The 20,910-nt window shown below is 43.3% G+C and overlaps 1 protein-coding gene and 1 long non-coding RNA gene across 3 annotated transcripts; one reads left to right on the forward strand and one right to left on the reverse strand.

The window, feature by feature from the left end:
- Window positions 1–382: 382 nt before the first annotated feature.
- On the reverse strand, window positions 383–17,855 carry fyna (FYN proto-oncogene, Src family tyrosine kinase a). 2 transcript variants are annotated; one of them, XM_037072158.1, is made up of 12 exons: window positions 17,699–17,855; window positions 10,207–10,464; window positions 8,081–8,177; window positions 6,959–7,057; window positions 6,642–6,745; window positions 5,570–5,719; window positions 5,249–5,413; window positions 4,272–4,451; window positions 3,915–3,991; window positions 3,290–3,443; window positions 1,721–1,852; window positions 383–1,029 (listed from the first exon to the last, which is right to left on the reverse strand). In XM_037072158.1, the coding sequence occupies exons 2-12, from the start codon at window positions 10,451–10,453 to the stop codon at window positions 821–823; spliced, it is 1,614 nt and encodes a 537-aa protein (XP_036928053.1). In that variant the 5' UTR covers window positions 10,454–10,464; window positions 17,699–17,855; the 3' UTR covers window positions 383–820. The 2 variants fall into 2 exon arrangements, with proteins under 2 accessions (XP_036928053.1, XP_036928054.1); XM_037072159.1 differs by having other exon boundaries at window positions 10,207–10,459; window positions 17,699–17,848.
- Window positions 17,856–18,032: 177 nt separating this feature from the next.
- Window positions 18,033–20,690, forward strand: LOC119004879. The gene is made up of 3 exons (XR_005070337.1): window positions 18,033–18,307; window positions 19,200–19,301; window positions 20,106–20,690. It is a non-coding gene; the product is annotated as an uncharacterized LOC119004879 (long non-coding RNA).
- The last annotated feature ends 220 nt before the right edge of the window (window positions 20,691–20,910 follow it).

Below are 20,910 nucleotides of genomic sequence, written 5' to 3' on the forward strand. Positions count from 1 at the left end.
TAGTGTGTAGAAAGCATGAAGGCATTCCCTTACGTTATAAGAATATTACTAAACATGAAAAGGCAAGAACAGGTGTTATAGTACATCTAAGTTCCTTGAGAAGAGGAGAGCAGTATTGTTATATTAACCTCGTAAAAAAGGTCGGTGGACTTCCACTCCGGTCCACGATGTCTAACTATTACCATTTCTACAATTATTATGTCACGATTTTTGTCACAAACTTGTGAGCGTCACACATTTTGTTGTTGTTGTTTTTTTTTCCTTCCTACAAGCCGTTAATCTGAATTAACTTTTTCGACGTTGGATTAAAAAAAAAAAAAAAAAAATCCACACATTTCCAAAATATCAAAAGTAATATAAAATGAAACAAAAAAGGGAGAGATAAGTAAACAAGCAATTTATATTTACATTACATACAAGTTACACAACATAACTCATCTCGTTCATCCATGGCAGTCTTTTTTTTTTTTTCTTTTTCTTTTTTTTTTTTAAACTCCTCAGTCGCCTCAGTGCCCCCTCCTCCTCCTCCTCCTCCTCTTCCTCTTCCTCCAAAAAAAAAAACAAAACAAACAAAAAAAAGAACATCCCTTGATTTGATAGTCAGTATGCTGTCAGGGCTCCCAGTTCTGTGTTGAAGCTTGGAAGTCAAAGAAGTCAGTCCATGAGCTTGTTTTTTTTTAAAGATCGTCACAGCCACAGGATGAGAGAGAGAGAGAGAGAGAGAGAGACAGAGGGAAAGGAGGAGAGAGAGAGAACGGGTGGAGTCTGGCTACCCCTGGTGGAGAGCCGGTGAAATGACATGAGATGAAGGCAGCGGTGCTCAGAGGTTGTCCCCCGGCTGGTACTGAGGCTCAGTGGCAGTGAAGTAGTCCTCCAAAAAGGCCTGCAGGTACTCGAAGGTGGGCCTCTCCTCCGGGTCCTTCTTCCAGCACTGCACCATCAGCTCGTGCAGGGACGTGGGGCAGTCCTGCGGGCACGGCATCCGGTAGCCTCGCTCCACCTGCTCCAGCACCTCGCGGTTGTTCATGCCTGGAGAGAGGGGGCGCGAAGGAAAAGAGTGGCTGAAAAACCCGTTTAAGCATTTGAACTGTTGGGTCGACCAAACAAGACATGGGACATTATTAGAGCTATTTTTCATTATTTAAGTTTTTTTTTTTTTTTAAATCAGTAAAAACAAAAATTATATGCAGATTAATTGATAAAACAGTTTTAGTTGCAGCCCTACCTGAGCACAATGATTACTGAAAAATCATCTCATTTGTTGCACTCATATCTTGCCCATCATAGCTCCACCAAACTGCCACCCAGAGTTTTAATTAGCCTGAGTATTTGACACCAGTGTGGGCGAGCAGGGCTTTTTAAATCACCGTCAAATCACAGGTTATAATAGTGCGAAAGTAAATGAAGAAAAACTACTCATAAAAAGCGATAAGAGCATTATTACATTCCACACTTGCTTTTTTTCCCTTCCAGTACTCTACTACTTAAAACACAGGAAAACGTTTTGCATGTTCACACGTCCGTCATCTGCGAACACTCCTCTGCATAATGCACGTTCTAATGTACATTATGCAACACGCTGCTCTTTTTTTAGCATACAGAGCCATGGCGAGCGTCTCCGCGGACTCATGCGCCCTCGCACACTCTGCCTTAATCAAACGCACGCAATCAGCTGGAATTGAGATGCAGTTATATAATCCACAGAGCTGAACGCGCTCACCTGGATAGGGCACTCTGCCCTTGGTCACCAGCTCCGTCAGCAGGATGCCGAATGACCACACGTCCGACTTGATGGTGAATTTCCCGTAGAGAGCGGCCTCAGGAGCGGTCCACTTTATTGGAAACTTTGCCCCTGAAAAAGAAATTCAGACGCGTGATTTCTAAAACGTTCAAAACTTTTCTCAAAACATTTTGGTGAATTCACTGCAGGAGCAGCAGGAGTATGTAGGTCAGTCTCTTCTGTGAGGAGTTTTTTTTTTTCTTCTCTTCCCCCCTTTCGTCTGTGATTTCATTAGTACAAAGACATGAGGACATGATAACATCCCACCAGGGAAAACAAAAAAAGGGAACGATTCCATTATCTCTCTGCTCGTCTTGGTTCACACTTGGCCCAGGTTGAACAAGCAAACATTTAAATCACTAACAAATGAATGAACGTGTTGACAGGGTGACTAACGGAGTCTGGAAGTCGCCCCTGATGTAGTCCACGTCTGCCAACACAGTCAGAGGGGAACAAAGTTTGTTAAGCTCATTTCTCATCCTTCTTACAAGGTACACAATTAAGTGACAGAGTCTGTGTTCAACATGTGTTGCATCTTAACATCTGCACTGTGCCCTTGAATGAATGTGATATTTGTTGTTCTTGCGCCATGCTGTGGCCACATGCACGCCGTTTTTATCCACATGTGTCACCGAGACAAATTCCTGCTCATTAACTGGAGTTATTCTGAAAAGTGTGTGTGTGTGTGTGTGTGTGTGTGTGTGTGTGTGTTTAGTTGTGCGTGAATTGTGTCCCGGTATCGACTAAATGGAGCGAGACATTTACCAGCCTGAAAACTTTTTCCTCTGACAACAGGATGCTGTGGTTTGGAACTAAGAAGAATACAAAAAAAACATTGTGAAACAGTGCGACCATGGAATCTTATTGAACTATCACTGAATTACTTTTGTACTTTTTGTCTTGCAAGATAAAGAGTCATTTTTCTCTGAAATCTAAGCTGATTTATGGATGTTCATTCAAAATGGAAATCAGAGGTGATGATATCCTTGGGAGGTGTAAGTCAAACTGAACGAAAACAACACAAGTTAGTCTTTGCTTGCAGATAAGACTCTGAGCAGGATTAGGATTTTGGTGCAAATTGTGTCAACCGTGTGCTCTGAGTTTTTAAGCAGTGTGCTACTGCCTCTGGTCTGAGCTGTATGGATGCTGATAACCATGAGAGACATATTCCTAAATGCATGCATGTATAAATAAAAGTGATGCCTACACTTACAAACGATTGGCAATCAAGTTTAAAACATTGTTTGGTTTTTGGAAACTGTAAATCTTTAAGGTTATGTTCAAGCTTGTGATGCTTCAAGATACTTCCTGTTTTACATGGTTGATTGCTGTTGATTGGACCAGGCTACAGCGCTACAGATGTTTCCTAGCAACCAAATTATACATTACTCTTTACAAGCTAAAACATGCTCTGAATGGCAATGGTACACCCTCATTTAAAGCAAACAGTTGAATGAACTTAGGCCTGCAGGTTTGGGCCACACCGGACTTTCTTAAAGTTTTTCCTACCTTGTCTTGCTGTGTATTCGTTGTCCTCGATGAGCCGGGCCAGACCGAAGTCAGCGATCTTGCACACCAGACTTTCTCCAACGAGGATGTTGGCAGAGCGCAGGTCTCTGTGGATGTAGTTCATCCTCTCTATGTATGCCATGCCTGCTGCCACCTGGGAAATGGGAGTATTTTTTTTCCAGTGAGCATCATATCACTGAACAGTTTCATGGGGATTAAATTAGTACTAATAAAGATTTTCTACATAGATAACAGCCTGTTTATCTATCTATCTATCTATCTATCTATCTATCTATCTATCTATCTATCTATCTATCTATCTATCTATCTATCTATCTATCTATCTATCTATCTATCTCTAACAAGCTTTATTTTGAGAAACAGCCTTGTCTGCATGGACATAGCCTTAAAGACAATCACAGACCTGTTTTGTCTCATGAAACTGTTAACTGTGGCGTAACATCAAGATGAAACGGCTTTGAATTTCCAACACTGAGCTTGAATGAATAAACTGGTAACAGCTTGAGATCATTAAAGCAAGTCAAGCTGTTGGAAATAACATCTTTCAAAGAGATCGTGGCATCAAGATCTCAGATTATCCGTCACTGCTTTAGCTTGTTTGTACCTGAGCTGCCATGTCCACTAGATTTGGCAGTTTGAGGCCTCGTCCTTCTCCATCTTTAAGGAAGTCGAGCAAACTCCCTAAAAACCAGAAGAAAGAACAAATTGTTAGGATCTGTTGGGTCTTGGATCAAAACTGAAGTCTGGGATTCCTGCCACATATTTTTATTTGTTAACTTATTGCTGTGGTAACTGAGGGTCTCTAAGACAGAGCACCATGCAGTAAAGTAGGACACACACTGTACTGTCCGTGCAGATGCATTAATTATGCAGACCGTGAGTAGGTGTGTGCACAGATGCATGTATGTAATATTCATAGTGTCTTTTTTTCTCTACTCAGTCAGTTTGAAACAGCACCTACCCTTGTTCATGTACTCAGTGACGATATAGATGGGCTCTTCGGACACCACGGCGTACAGCTGCACCAGCTTGTCGTGCCGGAGCTTCTTCATGATCTGAGCTTCTTCCAGGAAGGACTCGGGCGACATGGTGCCGGGCTTCAGAGTCTTGACAGCCACCTTAGTGGTGCCGTTCCACGTGCCTGACAACAGAAACGAAAAAAGGGGTTGTTTAAGGATGTTTCTGCAGAGGTTAAAGAGTGGAAGTTTGGGAGGATTTTAAGATATTCACCTATCGTGGTGCAACACTCTAAAATTCATGAAAATACAGTGATATACTTAAAATCTACCAAAATAAAAGCATCAATAATATACAAAAATAGCTAAAGACAGCACCCAGTTATTTTTTAATTTAGAAATGGAAACTCCCTTCCTCTCCACATCTTCAAATCTTTTTCAAGCTTTCAAGACTTGAACTAAGCTCCACACTAGATGAAAAAGATATTTCCAGTTGAAAACTTGACTATAAAGAATCTATTATAGGATCTGACTTTATGTCTTTGGTACAAACACATTCAGATGTCACTGAATCAGATACACATGGAGCACTTCATTTTCCCAGTGTGGGACAAATTATGTTTTATTGAATTGAACTGAACCAAAACAGCATCTGCCTGAATGAGTTCTGATAGGCCGTGTCAGAGAAACTTAATGAAATATAGAAAATACCACATGGACCACAGTTTACGGGGTCAGACGGCCCCTTTCAGATCCCGAATTCGATCAAAATTCATGGGAAGTTCCACAGAAACGGACACTGAGATCATGCAGAGTCGTATCCAGCGTCCCAATTTCTAAATGAAATCACTGACAAACACTCCTCTCTGTGTGCAACATTATCTGGGTGTTGGTGTTGAATGATCCAACACATACAGCATGTTTCGCAAAACACCGCTCACAGCTGTCCAACTTGTCCTTTGTGCCAAAAAAAGATACGCACCCATCCAGACCTCTCCGAACTGGCCGTTGCCGAGACGCTTGATGAGCTGCAGCGACTCCCGCGGGATCTCCCACACGTCTTTGGTTTTGACGGACAGGTCGGTCAGACGGGGCATGCCTTTGTGGCACGGCACGATCAGTCGGCAGCACAGCCCCGCGGCCCTGGCTGGATCAAGCGGTGCAGTTTGAATTTTAAAAGATGTTAAAGAAGCATAAAACCACATGACATTGTAAATTTATGAGAGGGACAGCAGATTTATCATGTCAGGAGTTTTTTTTTTTTTTTTTTATTCATCCACTTATAACTGCAGAAGTGTCTCACCAGAGTAGTGCTGCACTAACTGCTGTAGCGTCTCAAATTGGGCCCTGGTGGTGATGTAGTAGCCTCCACTGTCCAGCTTGCGGATCTTATAGTGTTTGACGTGATCTCCCTTGACGTCATCCCAGTCCTGGATGGAGAGAGAGTAGGCCCCTGGAACAGACAGAGTGAGCAGAACCTCTGGTAAGACTTTAGCTGCAATAAATTAATCATTTAGTTGTCAACGTTTAAATTAATTCCCTACAATTTCTTTATTTTATCCAAATTATCAGGTTTTCTAATTTTATTTTGGGTTACCACTAGAATATATTTATAGGCTTTAGTGCTCAAAAAACACAGCAGTTGCCTCATACTGTCCAGTCCTGCGGCTCTGTATTCCCCCCTCTGTGAAGCACTCTGGTTAAGCTCCTGTCTCTTTAAGCCAAACCTTCTCTGATAGGTCATCTTACACCGTTCAACACTGTACCAGTTCTAACATGCCAAACTAGCAGCAAGGCATAAATTACACAAATGTATGACATGGTGGGTGCAGTGTGATGTCACAAAGTCACAGAATTTAAGGTGGGACTACTGACGAGGTGTTTTCGGGAGCAGTGTTTTCTGTGGGAGAGAGTAGCTCCAGTTGGTGCTGACTCTGATCTTTTAACCTTACAGAATCTTTAACATGCACATAGACCTAAAATAAAAAAGATGTTTTTGATTCCAGACCCATTTCTTTTATTCTGTAGACCAAAAACTAATCAATAAATCAAATAAATAGTTGACACATTATCGACAAGGAATATAATCGTTAGTTGCAGCCCTAAGTAAGATTTAACCATGATATGACAGAGCACTGAAGTGCATTGTGCAGATGATTTGGGGCAATGAATATGGAGCAACTACATTGTTAATGACATGATTTTAAACTGAATTTTAACTTGTATCGTCCAAGTTCGTCTATAAATAAACAGCCTCTACCCCCACATTGCACATTTAAGTATTTAAGTATAGTCATCCTAAATATTTGATTCACAAACACTTGTATGTTTGCTGAACTTTAAAAGCAGTCAGCACGTCAGCTCAGTTAGAGTACCTTTGGTTGTTTCACTCTCACGGATGAGGAAAGTGCCTCTGGCGTTGCCATTGGAGAGCAGTTGCCTCTCTGCGTCCTTTCGGCCTAATTTACCGAAATACCAACTGCAGGGAGAAAAACAGAAGGAAATTAAGTGCGGAGTGCAACGTTTGGTTTAAGCACTTTTCATACCATTCCGTGCTTTATGTGCCACATTTAACAAAATACAGTGAGATGAGCTCTCAAATATTTATGACACTCTCCCTGCTGATGAGGCTGCCATGCCCCGAAGACTGTGTGAGAGTGTGGGCTCATATAAAAAAAGAAGTTTTACTCACTCCTCGGCTTGGATTGAGTCCACCGGGGCGACGTAATTGCTGGGAATGTAACCAGTTCCACCTGTAGTGAGAGAGCGGGCCTCCCACCAGTCTCCCTCGCTGGGGAGAGAAGGACGGAGAGAGATGGAGGATGGAGGCAGGTTAGAATAAACCAGGAGATCAACATTCATGCAGGCAAATAAACACTCAGCCGTGGGTGATCAGATTTATTGGCTGTGTCGTCTCTGAGAAAGCTGAGCGGAGATACAGAAACATTTAAAGCGGAGAGTTGTTTTCTGGTGCGTGGGTTCCCACTAAGAGTCATCTCTCTAAAGCTCAACTGAAATCACTTTTAGTCATCCGAATAATGTCACCATGTTTTTTAAATGTGTCATCAATATTTTTTTATCATTATTAAAACACAGAGAAAAGTCCAACGGGAAAATATCAAAAAAGGGATGCACAACATATACGGAGCGAATAAATTACTAGCCAGATAATGGGAATTTTTAATTATTGTCTTGCAGCAGATGATGATGGAATGCTTCCTTAAAAAGGTTTCATTTGTAGCTACACAACTATAGAAGGCAGCATAACTGCTAACCACTGCTGACTATACTGGACTTGCGGCTCATTGCTTGAACCACGGTCGGCTATAGTCACTAGCTGCTGTTAGCAAGTACCTCAGTTAGCAAGTTGAACCAAGTGGTTCTATCAGAAAACAGGTGTAAAACATGTCCTTTCTTCACATTTTGAGAGTTTATTTTGATAACGTATTCACAACTCAGTAGCATAACACACTATCGTACTATCGCCTCTTGTGGGAGGAAATGTTATTACGGGACAAAATGGAGCTGGGGCTAGCTGGTGAGCTAGCTGGTAACTTCAGTAGACATCTCTGCTATACGTAGAGGTCTTGGGCGTAATATCAAAACTGTTGCCTCGCCACCTTCTCCTGAGAAAAGCTCCTGTAGGCCGTCTATCAGACTGCACAAGTCACACAACCCGCATAACCCAGATCAGGTTTATAACTGAGTGTCTGTGCCTGTGAAACGTCTTCAAATGCAGCGTTCGGACGAAAAGCAGAGAGGGAAAACACGACCGCCACCCTAAATGCTGTCATGCAGATGTTTTCACACTTACGTGCTGTTGAGGATCTGGAACCTCTCCCCCTTCCTGAAGCTGAGGTCATCCTCGGTCCTGGCTTCGTAGTCATAAAGAGCCACAAACAGAGTCACCCCTGCAGGAAAACAAAGAGTGGCATGTGGTGGTTAGAGTTGGATCTTGCGTGGATGAAAGATATTGTTGGGATTTTCATTGTGGTTTTATGTTACTGTTGTTGTTGTTGTTGAGCTGTCCGCCACATGGGCTGCCGGTCATGAGACAGCAAAAAGAATTACAGCTCGCTTCTATTTCCGCTGCTACTTGGCTTTCTCACAATCTATGGCATTAATATCTTCCTTATGTTACGCACCAGTTAGTAATTAAGAGATTCACTCCACCAGATGTCATCTAATCTTTATCTTTACAAACATCTCATAAACTCCTCCTCTCATTCGGTCAAAATGATCATCCCTAACTTTACAGGTCCAATGTGTGGGATTTAGGAGGATCTATTGGCAGAAATGGCGCATAATATTCAGAATTATGTTTTCAAAATCATCTGAAACTAATAATCTGTGATTTTGGTACCTTAGAATGATCATTTAGTGTTGACAGAGGGAGCGGGGTGAATCGATCGGCCTATATAATGTCATCATAATCTACTCAGTGCCAGCAGTGAAGTCTTTAAATTGCTTCTTTTGTCCCAAAACCCAAAGACTCTTCACTTGATACTGTAAATGACAAAAGAAAAGCAGCATATCCTTACATTTAAGAAGTGCCAACCAGATGTTACAATAAATAGATGACCAAAACAGCTGGCTGTCGGCACCAAAGATTAAAAAAAAAAAAAAATCAATTATTTCAGGTTTACTATGAAAACAAATAAAACTCTTTTGTTTTGCATACAAAACCAAGTCGGACTTTAAGCCTCATCAGAGAGAGCGTCCTCCAGGAACGTCGAGGCCAATCAAATTTATCTGATGAGATTCAGCGCGGCCCTGGAGTCCCTGTATCTCTTAATAAGCCTCAAAAACTGTAAAACGATTTCATTTTCTGATTTGATCTGAGTCGTCCCTGGACAGTTGGGAGCTACAGTTCTGCTTGAAAGCCCCGCGCGATTCCCGGTGACCTCCAAAACGCACTTTTACAGTGACCAGAGCTGCTCACTGTCTCAGAGGCGAACAGTGGATGTCTTAACAGGGAGGTCAGATGAGGTTTTTTGACTCTGTTGTGTGTTTTTTTTTTTTTTTGAAGGTTGCTTACTGCCGCTCTCCTGGAGTGATATCTTATTCACACATGCTCGTGGTGCTGACTCCACAGAGTGTTTATCTGTGCTAGCAAAGGAAAAAAAAAAAAAGCCCTGAGTAGTTGACATCAAAGCAAGAAGATGCTCTTAGCTTATGCATCCCACATCGTATGTATGTTTAAAATCTGAAAGAGATTGACCATAAAGCCCCGTTTCTCCGCCGCGGAGGCACTTTTGCACTGTTCAGCACAACGTCTGATCTTCATGGTTCCTCAGATGTGCCTCGCGGAGGGAACGGTGATAATTTAGGTCACTCTTTTTTTTTTTCCCCATTAACTTTCAGCCAGTGGACATTCATCTTCTGCGTGGGGACACGCATTTATCACAGCGCCACAATATCGGCACACGTAAGAGAGAGAGAGGAATTAATACGGGAGGGAAAAGACTTTTTAAAAAGGAGTTGATTCTGAAGTGAGAACTAGCCTCTGTTTACCGGTCACTCAGCACATTAAGCTGACATCAGCCTTTTTTATAGAAGGCTGGACGAGAGCCAGACAGTGAGTGGTCCTCACAGAAGAAGTTTTACAGCTTTACAACTTAGACGGACATTTAATTTATCTTTTAATTGCTTGTTTGTAATATGACCCCGTTTTTCAGTGACAGTGACGTATTTTTTCAGACTCACAATGTCACCGCCGTCTTAAAGGAACATCTCGACATTTTTGGAAATTTGCTTTCTTGCAGAGGGTCAGATGAGAAGGCCAATATCACGCTCAAGTCTTAAATGTAAACACAGAGCTAGATGCTTAATGTTTCAGGGTGATATTAAATGTTAGTCTCTAAAATCCCGGACCAGCCAAACGTTCACTCGTTCATGCATTCACAGACTTATTTTGAAAAGAAGCCTCCGAGACCTCACCTGTTCCGCCCCGAGACCGAAGTGTCCCAGACTGCGAGGACGTGTGGACCCCTCCGAACACGGTCACCCCCTGCGAGGCGCCGGTGTGGAAGTTGTTGTAGTTGGGGATGGTGGTGACCCCGAAGCTGGGGTAGTGCTGCGGCGTCGGGTCGGACCCATAGCGGTACCCCGAGTTGTGTGAGAGGCTGGTCTCCCGGTCATCAGTGAGTTTCGCTGCTTCCTTATCCTTACATTGGACACAGCCCATTCTCTACTATTCTGTGGGTGGAGAGAAGAGGACAGACACAGGGACGGGAAATTAGCGCGTAGGTAAAATAATAGCTCAAAAGCCGTCTCCGTTGGGGAAATTATGATTCAATATTCCATTATTTCAGGGCTCCCTCTGAGACTCGCACTGAGCCTTGCGAAAAATCTTTCAATTAGGCGGAAATTAAACACGATGCTTTAAACTCCATTACTAATTACACAGAGGAACACAATGTGATGGAGCCGCAGTGTTTTTTGTGAGATACTTTCAGCTGAGAATATCCATCTAAACTCGGCATAAAGGAATTTTACAGCACTGCTTATTATGGTTTACTTTCCCCATCTCAGTGCACGACCACACTTGTGAGAAGAATTTACGCCCGCCCATTGCATTCATAAGTTGGCGTGCGTTTTATTTTTGTTGTTTCTTTACAAGGAGCCAGACACCCATCTATAGATGCGCGGCAGTGAGTTTTAAAATGCGCAGAGAGACCCTTTAATGTAAGCCTGAATGTACGCTTAGCAGCTAACCACTCCCCGGTTCAGTCTCGCGAGGGGGGGGACCAGGCGGAGCATTTGGCCTCACTAAAGCAGAGCTAAACCAGCGCTGCAATCTGCTTTGCCAATTAAAAAGAGCCTTTACCGTCTTTAAAAGTCCCAGTTAACCTAATACACATTTTCGGCTCACCCCCCCATCCCCACCCTTTTAAGCCCTGGAAGCTCATAGAGCTGGCACAACAGGGCAAGGAGGAGACAGGCAGACAGCACCGATGTCTTTCATCAGCCTTAGCGGCCAGCTGACTTTTTGGAGACGGCTAATTGGAAACACACTTGTTTACAGTCGCTGTGGCTGGAGAGAGAGGTGGTGCTAGGGGGCAAACGCCAGCGCTGCAACAGACGGGAGGGGAGAGGGGGAAAACTAGCGCACCACTCCTGACCCTTAGCTGCAGATTCAGATCCACGTAGCTGTTCCTTATTTTGCCGATGATATGGACAAAGGATGGGTGCAAATAAGCCAGCAACATGAAATGTCTGGAGAGGATTTTCGAGGCCAACCGTTTGAGATCATTACATCTGATTTAAAGCTGAAACAGTTCAAATGTTCTATGAAAAAAAAAAAAAAAAAAAGGCAAAACATCACCAGTTCCTGCTCCACAAATTTGAGCACCTAGAGTTTTAGTCTTGTGTGACAGTAAACGACACACTTTCCAGGTTTGAACTACCGCTCGGACAAAACACAACATTTCAAGATGTCACTGAGGGTTCTTGGAGCATGTGACGGGCTTCTATTTTGCTACTAGGAAAATAGTTTGCAGCCCCCAAAAATGAGCTGGAATCAGCGGCACGTCCTGAAGGATACTGGAGCTTAATGGTTTGCAAAAGGAAAAGCTGCATAGTGTACGGCTAAATTCCTCGAGGGTCGTTTTACATTTACCAGCAAGGAACCCATATGAAAAAAAAGTGCAAACAGATGTGTCACTTGCTGCAGACTGTGTCTACTGCCACAGGGTAGACAGAAGACGCAAATTATGCTCTGATATGACCACAACTGACACCAGAGCACAACTGGGTCTTTTTTTCTTTTTTTCAATTCATCTGTGGACATGATGCTTGAGCTGTAAATCACATTCAAACCATAAAGCGCACTATCAAAGTCCAAACATCCAAATATCCACAGGTGCATGGACGTATAACACATATTCATACAGACTGTACTTCCTGTGCATGGATTTCAACTGTCTCCACTCCTTTACTCGCTTCACACTGGTTAACTAAAAGAGGAACAGAGCCACTGCAGATAGGAGCAGATCACTGTGATTCATTACCGCCAATAAAAGCCCATTAAATACCTCGAAATAAAACGAGCCCAGAGGAAGCTTTTTTTTTTTTTTTTTAAGTATAAGCCCAGACCCAAGCTGAGACCACAGGCTGAAACACAAAGAGGAGGAGGAGGACGGATGCTGATTTTTCTGACGGTCCTCAAGATAACAAATAATCCTCCTTGACATTGATATCTACATCTTCTGTCCCCTGGTATGTACGGCGCCCCGTCTCTACTATATAGCAGGTAAGTACAAAAAAAAAAAAAAAGAAATCCATCTCAAGACACATTTCCATTTAAGGGGAGAACGCACAAGCCTCTCCAAAACTGCAGATATGAAAAAGTGAAGTCCGTTCACAGTCTTTACTGATAAGTTTTGCAAACAGAAAGCTCCAAATGTGACAGCCAACTATTTTGATGGTCCTTATTAATCTTCATTTTTCAAACAAAATTTGCAAACATTTGTTGGATCCAGATACCGAAACGTAAAGCTTTACCGCTTCTCTCTGTCGTTAAGGAAGGTAAATGAGGAGGCTTTGGATTTTCGACTGTTGGATGGAAAAAAGAAGCAATGTGAAGACATAACTTGGGGCTCTGGAAAACTGGGATGATTTGATATATAGACTAAAAACAATGACTCAACTGGTCATCAAATTTGTAGATAATGAACATATTCATTGCAACCTCACCATTAAACTTCTTAGTTATAGGAAAACAAAACCGGTAGCATTAGTCTACAACAAAACTTTTATGTGTTTACAAGTTAAAACATACTAATAACGAGTCCAATGAAAACCAGTCCAGACCAGCGTCTTGCTTCCTGACAGCAGGGTTAACAACATATTTAAATCTTACAACTCAGCTTGGGCGAGGAAATATAAACTGAAGTGACTGTGATGATAACACAGGTAAAAAAAAAAAAAAAGTCTGTTTTCCGGTGCATTTCCTCTTTAACTGCAGTGATCGAAATAGCACCGCGTCCCCTCCTGAAGGGATCCGAGTAAATGAGGGGAGATCTCACGTCGCCGCGCTGCCTGTAGGGATTATGAAAATCTTTCCTGCTCTTGAAGTTAAAAAAGGCCAGGGACTACCACAGCTTTCACAAATCTGGAAGCACTCCGCTGCACAGAAACTAGGCCATCCTGAATTGTTTATATACGTGTCCCCCCCCCCTTTGTGTTCTTTGGGCATGTTAGTTTGGTAAACATTTGTGTATGAATCATGTTGTGTTGCGGGAAAAAAAAAGGACCAGGGAAACATTTTTCTTTGAAGGAAGCAGACAGGAGTCTAGATCTATCAAGTTCACGTCAGGCGCCACCGACAGCAACAGGCAGATTCATCACATCCAAAAAGGGGGGGATCTTTCTGTTATTCAATTACACGCATGAATCTACACTATGGATCAGAATGCAACACCAAGACAAAAGCCCTGCTGCGATGCTGTGATTTTAGGTGAGATACGCAGCCACGTGCTAGGTCCCTCCGCTCCACGCCTGACCTCCGGCACAACTTTCATCCCCCCCAAAAAACAAGCAGATGATGGCATCGCAGCCGCGGGGCTTGTTTCCTCTCTGTGGCACTGCCTGGGTATCGCATGACCACCTCGGCCTGCAAGAACACTCATCGTCACGCTATTTTCAGACCCAAATGAACAGCTTGCCTCCGAGAGGACCACAGTGGCGTGATGTGGAAGGTCCAACAGGGACAGGATCGCAGCGACGTGGCGCGTCGCAACAGTTAATGGCAAGAGGCAGAATCGAGGAGAGAGAGGGAGAGGGGAAGGGCTCGACTTTCACATGAGACAGACATTAATTCTCCTCATCTTGATTGGCTCAAGATTCAGAATGAAATCCGACTCTGATGTCTGGCCAAATCTGTTGGATAGCATTTATCAACGAGATTCCTCCACAGCAGGAAGTGAAGAGAAATTAAGTAGCCAATATTATCTGAGTGCAGAGCAACAGCATGATGGTTAGTTCTACTACATCAGTCACAGCTGCCGGGATCAAGTGGAAATTAATTTCCCAAATGACGGCTTTTATTTTGATGCCGTACGGGCACGGGTGTTAATCATCTACAGTAACGTGGAGAGCTGGGAGCCATAATGAGATACCCGGGCCATTTATAGTAAAGCCGCTGGATCAATATACTAAATTAAAAAAGGACAGACGTGTCAGGGTCACGCGGCGCAACTGAGGGATTGATGGAGAGGAGACAGTCCGGCCTGAGACACAGACAGATGTGCAGTCTGGACATAATGAGACGAGAGGACGAGCCCTGGTGGCGAATCGCTTTGGAGCTGGAATATTTGTTTTGATCCGCAGACAATGAATCAACAAATTAACAATTGCGTTAACTGATTCATCATTTAAGTGGCAAGGAAACACCTTCTGATTTTATCCTATTTTTATGTTTTCAGGGTTCACACACACACACACATCTCTTTAACGGCAAATTCAAGGACTTGTCAGTGACTTCCCTCAAGTTAAAAAGGGACCAAAACAAGGCACTGCTGAGATGAGGACAAAGGTTATTAGCTATTACAACACTGCTATTTCTTGAGAATGAGAATCAGCAAGCTTTACAGAATCTCCTAAATGAACAAAAGTCAAAAGGACGTCAGTTTCTATTATTTATATTCTGTTCAGTGACACATGTCTTTATTCAAACCTTATCAAGGCTAGATTTCTATCTCTCCAGGATTACAAGGACCTGTACAAAACCTGTGTTTATGCCATTGTCAATCAAATACATAAGACATTTGAAGATGTCCTCCTGGATTCAAAAATGACAGAAAAGATTAACTATGATCAAAATAGTTCAAATTAACAGGTTGGTGGTTTCAGCTCCAATGGAAACACACTGTTTGCCTGCTAACACACTGAGCCGACGTGAGTATTTCAAACCTTAACCTATGATCAACCGGTCCTTACGTGTGAATTCCTTTATTATATAACTGTGACGCATACGAGCCTCATCAGAATACGGCCATTTGCAAATTCAACACAGACATCTCTGTTCAGTTCGACTGTGTGGTCCCTTTACACTCGGATCATTGACATGGCACAAAACAAGGTCAAACCTCCCACACCCCCTCCTACAGGAGTCGCGCTCCCACTGACCTTATTCAGCTCCGAAACGTTCTGTTCATTTAAACCACAGAAGTTATCTAAAAGAGGATCATTTTCACTTTGCAAAAAAAAGAAAAACTTGGCACTGTGTTTACTGGATTTTGGTACTGCTAGAGCCGATCTCCTCCTTATGGCCGCCATTCTCAAAATAGTTACAATATTTGCTTGTGTCAAGACAACCGAGTTCATTCAGCGAATCAACAACAAGACAATGGCCACATTTCACTCCACCACAAGATTATCAGCACAATGAAAAACACTGTTAAGGCTTTCAAAGCATTCTTCGCGTTCTGAATGAACTAGTTACGAAACCCCACAGCTGAGCTTCATACGCCGTGTACGTGTGTGGGTATAAGCCTCGCTGTGTTTTCGGTGTCACAATGTTCACAGTGGAGTACGTTGAGTCATGTTGTTAAATCATTGAGCCCATTGTAGAGGACCGCTCAGTCAGCGAGACGCGTGCCTAGCAGATGAATATTTTCCAAATGGGAGAAAAAGGGCAAATTAGAAAAACATTAACTCTTTCTCTCTTTTCTTTTTTTCCCCCTTTCCACCAACAGGAGCAGATTCTGCCTGTCAGTCCGTACTGAGGGGGTTTAAACGGCTCTTTTTCCAGATCTTGTGCCAAGCGGAGGGCAATGTTCACTGTAAGAAACCCGCTGGAAATAATGATGTGGTGGGTCTGCAGGGACGGAAGGTTGGGAGTTTTTTTTTTTGTTTTTTTTTTCCCCTGGTAGGAGTGAGAGACACTTGGGTTGATAGAAAGTACAAACAAGGATGGATGTTTTTTCCACTATATCCTGACATATCATGGACCAATCTGCCCCTTTTGTGTATTCAGCGAATCAAATAAAGACAACTAGGCTGAAACTAACCAATATGTTCAATTGTTTATGATCAATTCATCTGCAGATTATATTCTTGAACAATCAACATGAGCGGAAAACATCCAAAAACAAAACAAACACGCGCATTAAGATGGTGTTGTGCCTGATCAACAGTCCAAAACCTAAAGATGTTGAGTTCAAACAATCACATCCGAGAAGCTGAAACCATCATTTTCATATACATTTGCCCCAAAACTTTGATAAATGATGAATCGATTGTCAGGATTGTTGCGGTTCATCTTCCTGTTGATCCTTCCTGTTGTATTGTCTGACACACACACACACACAAAACACAAACAATTACAAGATATGTTTGATAGCTTTAACCAAAGACACCTTTTGTTGTGACATCTTTCATTTGAAACCTCAAGTCACAAGTAGCAGCCTACGTGCCAGTGTGTCTGTTGAGCAGTATGGTTGGAGAGCGGCCTGAGGGGGGAAGTGATCATGCTCCATGAACCAGAATATGCAACTGCTTTTCTCCCCCCCATTCACCATTTGATAACTGCATCACGCACGCCAGCTGTGGAGCCATTCATGGAATAATGACAGGCTGAACACACACACACATACACAGAGAGAGAGAGAGAGAGAGAGAGAGAGAGAGAGAGAGAGAGAGAGAGAGAGAGAGAGAGAGAGAGAGAGAGAGAGAGAGAGAGAGAGCGCTTCAGGGTGCTGAGTGCATACATTTTGCAGATCCATCACACAACAACAACTACTGGCCCCAACTTAACTGCACATGGATCAGACAGGGGAGGGCTTTTCACGCACCATCCCCGGGTGCTGGGCCACAAGATGGATGGCTGCACCTCCAGACACGTCAGATAACCCGATTAGGACAGCTTTAACTGGATATTTAACAGCGTGGAAATGCAATTACCTCAAAGCATATGACAGTTATTTTTTTGTGTGTGTGTGTGTGTGTGGGGGGGGGGGGGGGGGGGGGGATTGGTGGAGGATCAATATGAGGCTGTCTGCAGGCCATTGTGGCGTTTATCATATGCGTGCCTGGCCTCAGTGGTCAGCTCAGCTCTGCAGCGCATCCATCCCTGCTGCTGCTGCTGCTGCTGCAACACAAGGAGAGGAGCCCCCTCTCCACAATCAGAGCGCTGCAAAACATCACCCACATCACCACCGCCGCCGCCGCCAGTCTCTCTTCTGCCCCCTTCTGAAGGCAAAGTTGCCTTTTAAACGCACGCAACGCAACATCTGCCGGATGACATGAGCGGATACAACGAGCCACAATGTGGTATTTATCCTCTCTGCGCTCCTCTCCCTCTCCCTCTCTCTCTCCCGAAATGAATTCATCTCCACACAAGCGCAAAAAATAGGGGACGAGGCGGGTGCACCGATTGGAATTCAACGCGGGGAGGAGGACACAATAAGAAAAAAAAAAGCGTGCTTACCGCAGAAATAAAAGCCAGATTAATCCATCGGAGTCTCCAGGGGGACTTTTCGGGGATATTTTTCTACTCTCCGTGAGTGTTTTTCCTTCGCATTGACGCGGAATAGCGGTGGGATACCCGTCCCTGCCGATCCAGGAGCTCCTGTCGCCGCCGTGCGTACAGATGATGACGATGGCGGCCAGTGTCAAGTTCGCAGCAATCCCACGCACGCAGCTCCCCCGCTCGATCCCGCCAAAATAAAGCTGTTTTTCTCCCAATAAAACAAGGCGAGTCATGTCAAGGCGAAAGCGGGAAACGGATTTAATGTTTCTAACCTGCGTTTAAAATAAGAATCCCACTGACTCTGTCAAAGTAAGACTGTTTACCACGCTCTACATGTGATTAATAAACAACCAACCTCCGTGCTTTTATTTTGAACTGCGAACGCCGGTGTGTTTTCCGGTTCGTCTGCGTGCGTCTTGACGCAGCTGTGATTGCGTGCAGCTGATGCGGATCCACGCCGGCCACGAGCTGTGATCGACTGCGCTCCCCTCCAATAGCAGAAGACCATTTATAATACGACACCGCCCCCCTCATCGTCTGTTTGGAGAGACTGGAAAACAGGGCAAGGTTGGTGGTAAATTGTCTGTTTTCGTTCAGGCGATCAGAGCTCTCTTCACATTCTCATATTAAAAGTCTTCAAATATTGTATAAGAAAGTCAGAGAAAGACACAATAATTACAAACAGAGTTGTACATATTTTAGTCTCGTTTCTGTTTCATCCCATTGTATGCAACAATTTCCCCTGGTTGTTCAGTGGATTAGTTTTGTTTGAATGCAATTGGACCTCAATGAACTGCGTATGCATAAAACTACACTGAGAAAACACAACACGTGTTTTGTGAAATCCTGCTGTGTTTTGTGAAATGCATTTTTGCTTTGACCCTCAGGGCCACCGTAATGAAGCCCCGAAGATCTATAGGCATAGAGAGTTGTTGTGGTTTGTGAAATGTTGCATTTTACAAAATGCTGTTGCGTTTTGCTAAATGTTGAGTTTTGTGAAATGCTGTTCTGTGAAATGTATCTGTGCTTTGACCCGCAGGGCCGCCGTAATGACGCCGTAAAGATCGATAGGCACAAAGAGTTGTTGTGTTTTGTGAAATGTGTCTTGTGAGAGGGTCTTGTGTTTTTACCCTCAAGGCCACCATAAATAAAGCCCTAAAGATCAATAGGCATAAAGAGAACACTTTACAGCTTCTTATTCCTGGTAATGTTCAGGTGCTGTCACATGACAGCTTGCACAGCAACAGAAACGGAGGAATAATGTTTCCTTTTTGGATGAATGAAAATGTCAGCGACATTCAGAGAAATGCAACATGTATCCCATGAATCAGGGCAAACAATCCTACTCAGATTAGAAAATGTCATTTTTGGATAATTTACACGGATTTGCATGGATTTAAACCTGCTCAGGAATGTCATTATGAATCACATGGCTGACCTCTGACCTCCGCTGACACAGAAGTCCTCCAGTGTTGCGGCTGTTTGAATGCCAGACGTGCACTCCAATTTTACGCGGTCGACTGAATAAGCGACTTAAGGACGAGGCTTTGACATGTCAGCAGTAAGTACGGAATCAAACTAACAACCCTACAACATTATTTCATCCTGCTCAGCAACCAGCGATGAGGTTCCACTTAAGGCTACAGTTAACAGTTATTTTCATTGTTTTCAGTTAATTTTCTTTTCAACAAACTGTCAGAAAATAGTGAAAATATCCATTAAATTATCCAAATGTTTTGTTTTGTCCAACCAACAGATGAAAATTCAAATACATTCCATTACACGATAATTTAAAGTAGGAAAAAAAAGTTGTAAATCTGAATATCAGACCAGTTTTAAACTGATATATTGGCAGCAGATCATCAGGCAGACTAGACTGCAGCGGCCGCTCTCGCCTGTGGTTTTGAGATCAATGCTTTTAGAAGTAAATGCACGATTAGAGTGTTAATTTTACGTGATTTAAAGACAGCAGTTGCCTTTTTATTGCGTTGAGGGCAGCTGTGTGCAGTAGTTGTGCAGATTTTGCTCATACGCACACACACACTTACACGCACACACACACATTTTCATCCTGATGCCGTCCTGACAGGTGAAGTCTTTACGTCTAAATGTCTGGCTGGCATGGTGTTATTGAAAAAACACATCATGCCCTGCAGGCTTTGTCCCCCGGTTTACATATTCATGGCAGCTCAACATAATAATTGCAGCTTTGCATGTCATCAGAATATCCCAACAATGAGCGTGGCCTAGTTAGCCTGATGAAGGGAGGGTGGCTAAAAACAGAAGTCACCCTAATCCTCAAACTGTTGTCTGGGCCGCTTGGGTTTTTGAACTCACTCTCACCCTGCTTCTCCACAATAACCAGGAGTCATGGTACGCCGAGGTGCTCGACGCGCAGCCCCCTTCCTCGGAGCCATTTTGGACCGGTTACCATGGAGATGTGGGTCATGGTGAGTGAGAGGAGACGTGTGGCTGGTGGTGGAGTCGGAGCACTGCAGGCTGCGGGAGCAGGAGGGCCATAAACTCTCATTATATCTGGGTCACTGGGATGCTCCAGCTGCAACGAGCAGACAAGACGCTATTATGCAAGAAGAGGGATGAGGGAAGTTGTGGGCACAGGGGCTTATAGTTACAGGGGGACGTCTGTTTACTGGGCGAGACATATGTTAGGAGGGTGCGTGATGATATAATACGAGAACAGCTGAGCGGAGCTTTCTCTGCTCAGCTGTCCGGAGCATGTTGTTGTTATTGTCACTTAAATGTCCATCTACAGGTTGTGATAAACACCTTCTCAGGCCCCATTTGTTGCAGCTTTGTATATCAATAAATACGTTTAACTTCTTTAACCCCCTAATTTTGAATTTAGTTTTGAGTTAAGCAAAACATCAAACCATTTAAAAAGCTGGAGGCTGTATGGTATGACATTTTCAAATAAAGATTTAATCTTTCATGTAATGGGTTTTTCTCTCTCCAGATGTCAGAAGTTGAGGTCTCTGTATAGATAAAAAATGATAATAAAAAATAAATAAGGTTGAATTTAAATGATGCTCAGCATATAAACCCTGAGTCAGTGCCAGGTTGAACAGGTTCTCTAGAAATTTAGCTCTAAATATGAGCTATGTGCAATTTACAAATCAATGCAATATTGTTTTAAGAAAGGTAAGTAACGT

The sequence above is a fragment of the Acanthopagrus latus genome, chromosome 16, assembly GCF_904848185.1.
Source record: "Acanthopagrus latus isolate v.2019 chromosome 16, fAcaLat1.1, whole genome shotgun sequence".
In the NCBI taxonomy this organism is placed as follows: domain Eukaryota; kingdom Metazoa; phylum Chordata; class Actinopteri; order Spariformes; family Sparidae; genus Acanthopagrus; species Acanthopagrus latus.

Excerpts from the sequence above, each read along its gene's own strand:
- fyna (XM_037072158.1), bottom strand. The coding sequence starts at position 10,453 with ATGGGCTGTGTCCAATGTAAGGATAAGGAAGCAGCGAAACTCACTGAT. Across the intron at positions 6,746-6,958 it reads GACTCAATCCAAGCCGAGGA|TTGGTATTTCGGTAAATTAG; the intron begins GTGAGTAAAACT and ends TTCTCCCTGCAG. Across the intron at positions 1,030-1,720 it reads GGGCAGAGTGCCCTATCCAG|GCATGAACAACCGCGAGGTG; the intron begins GTGAGCGCGTTC and ends CCCTCTCTCCAG.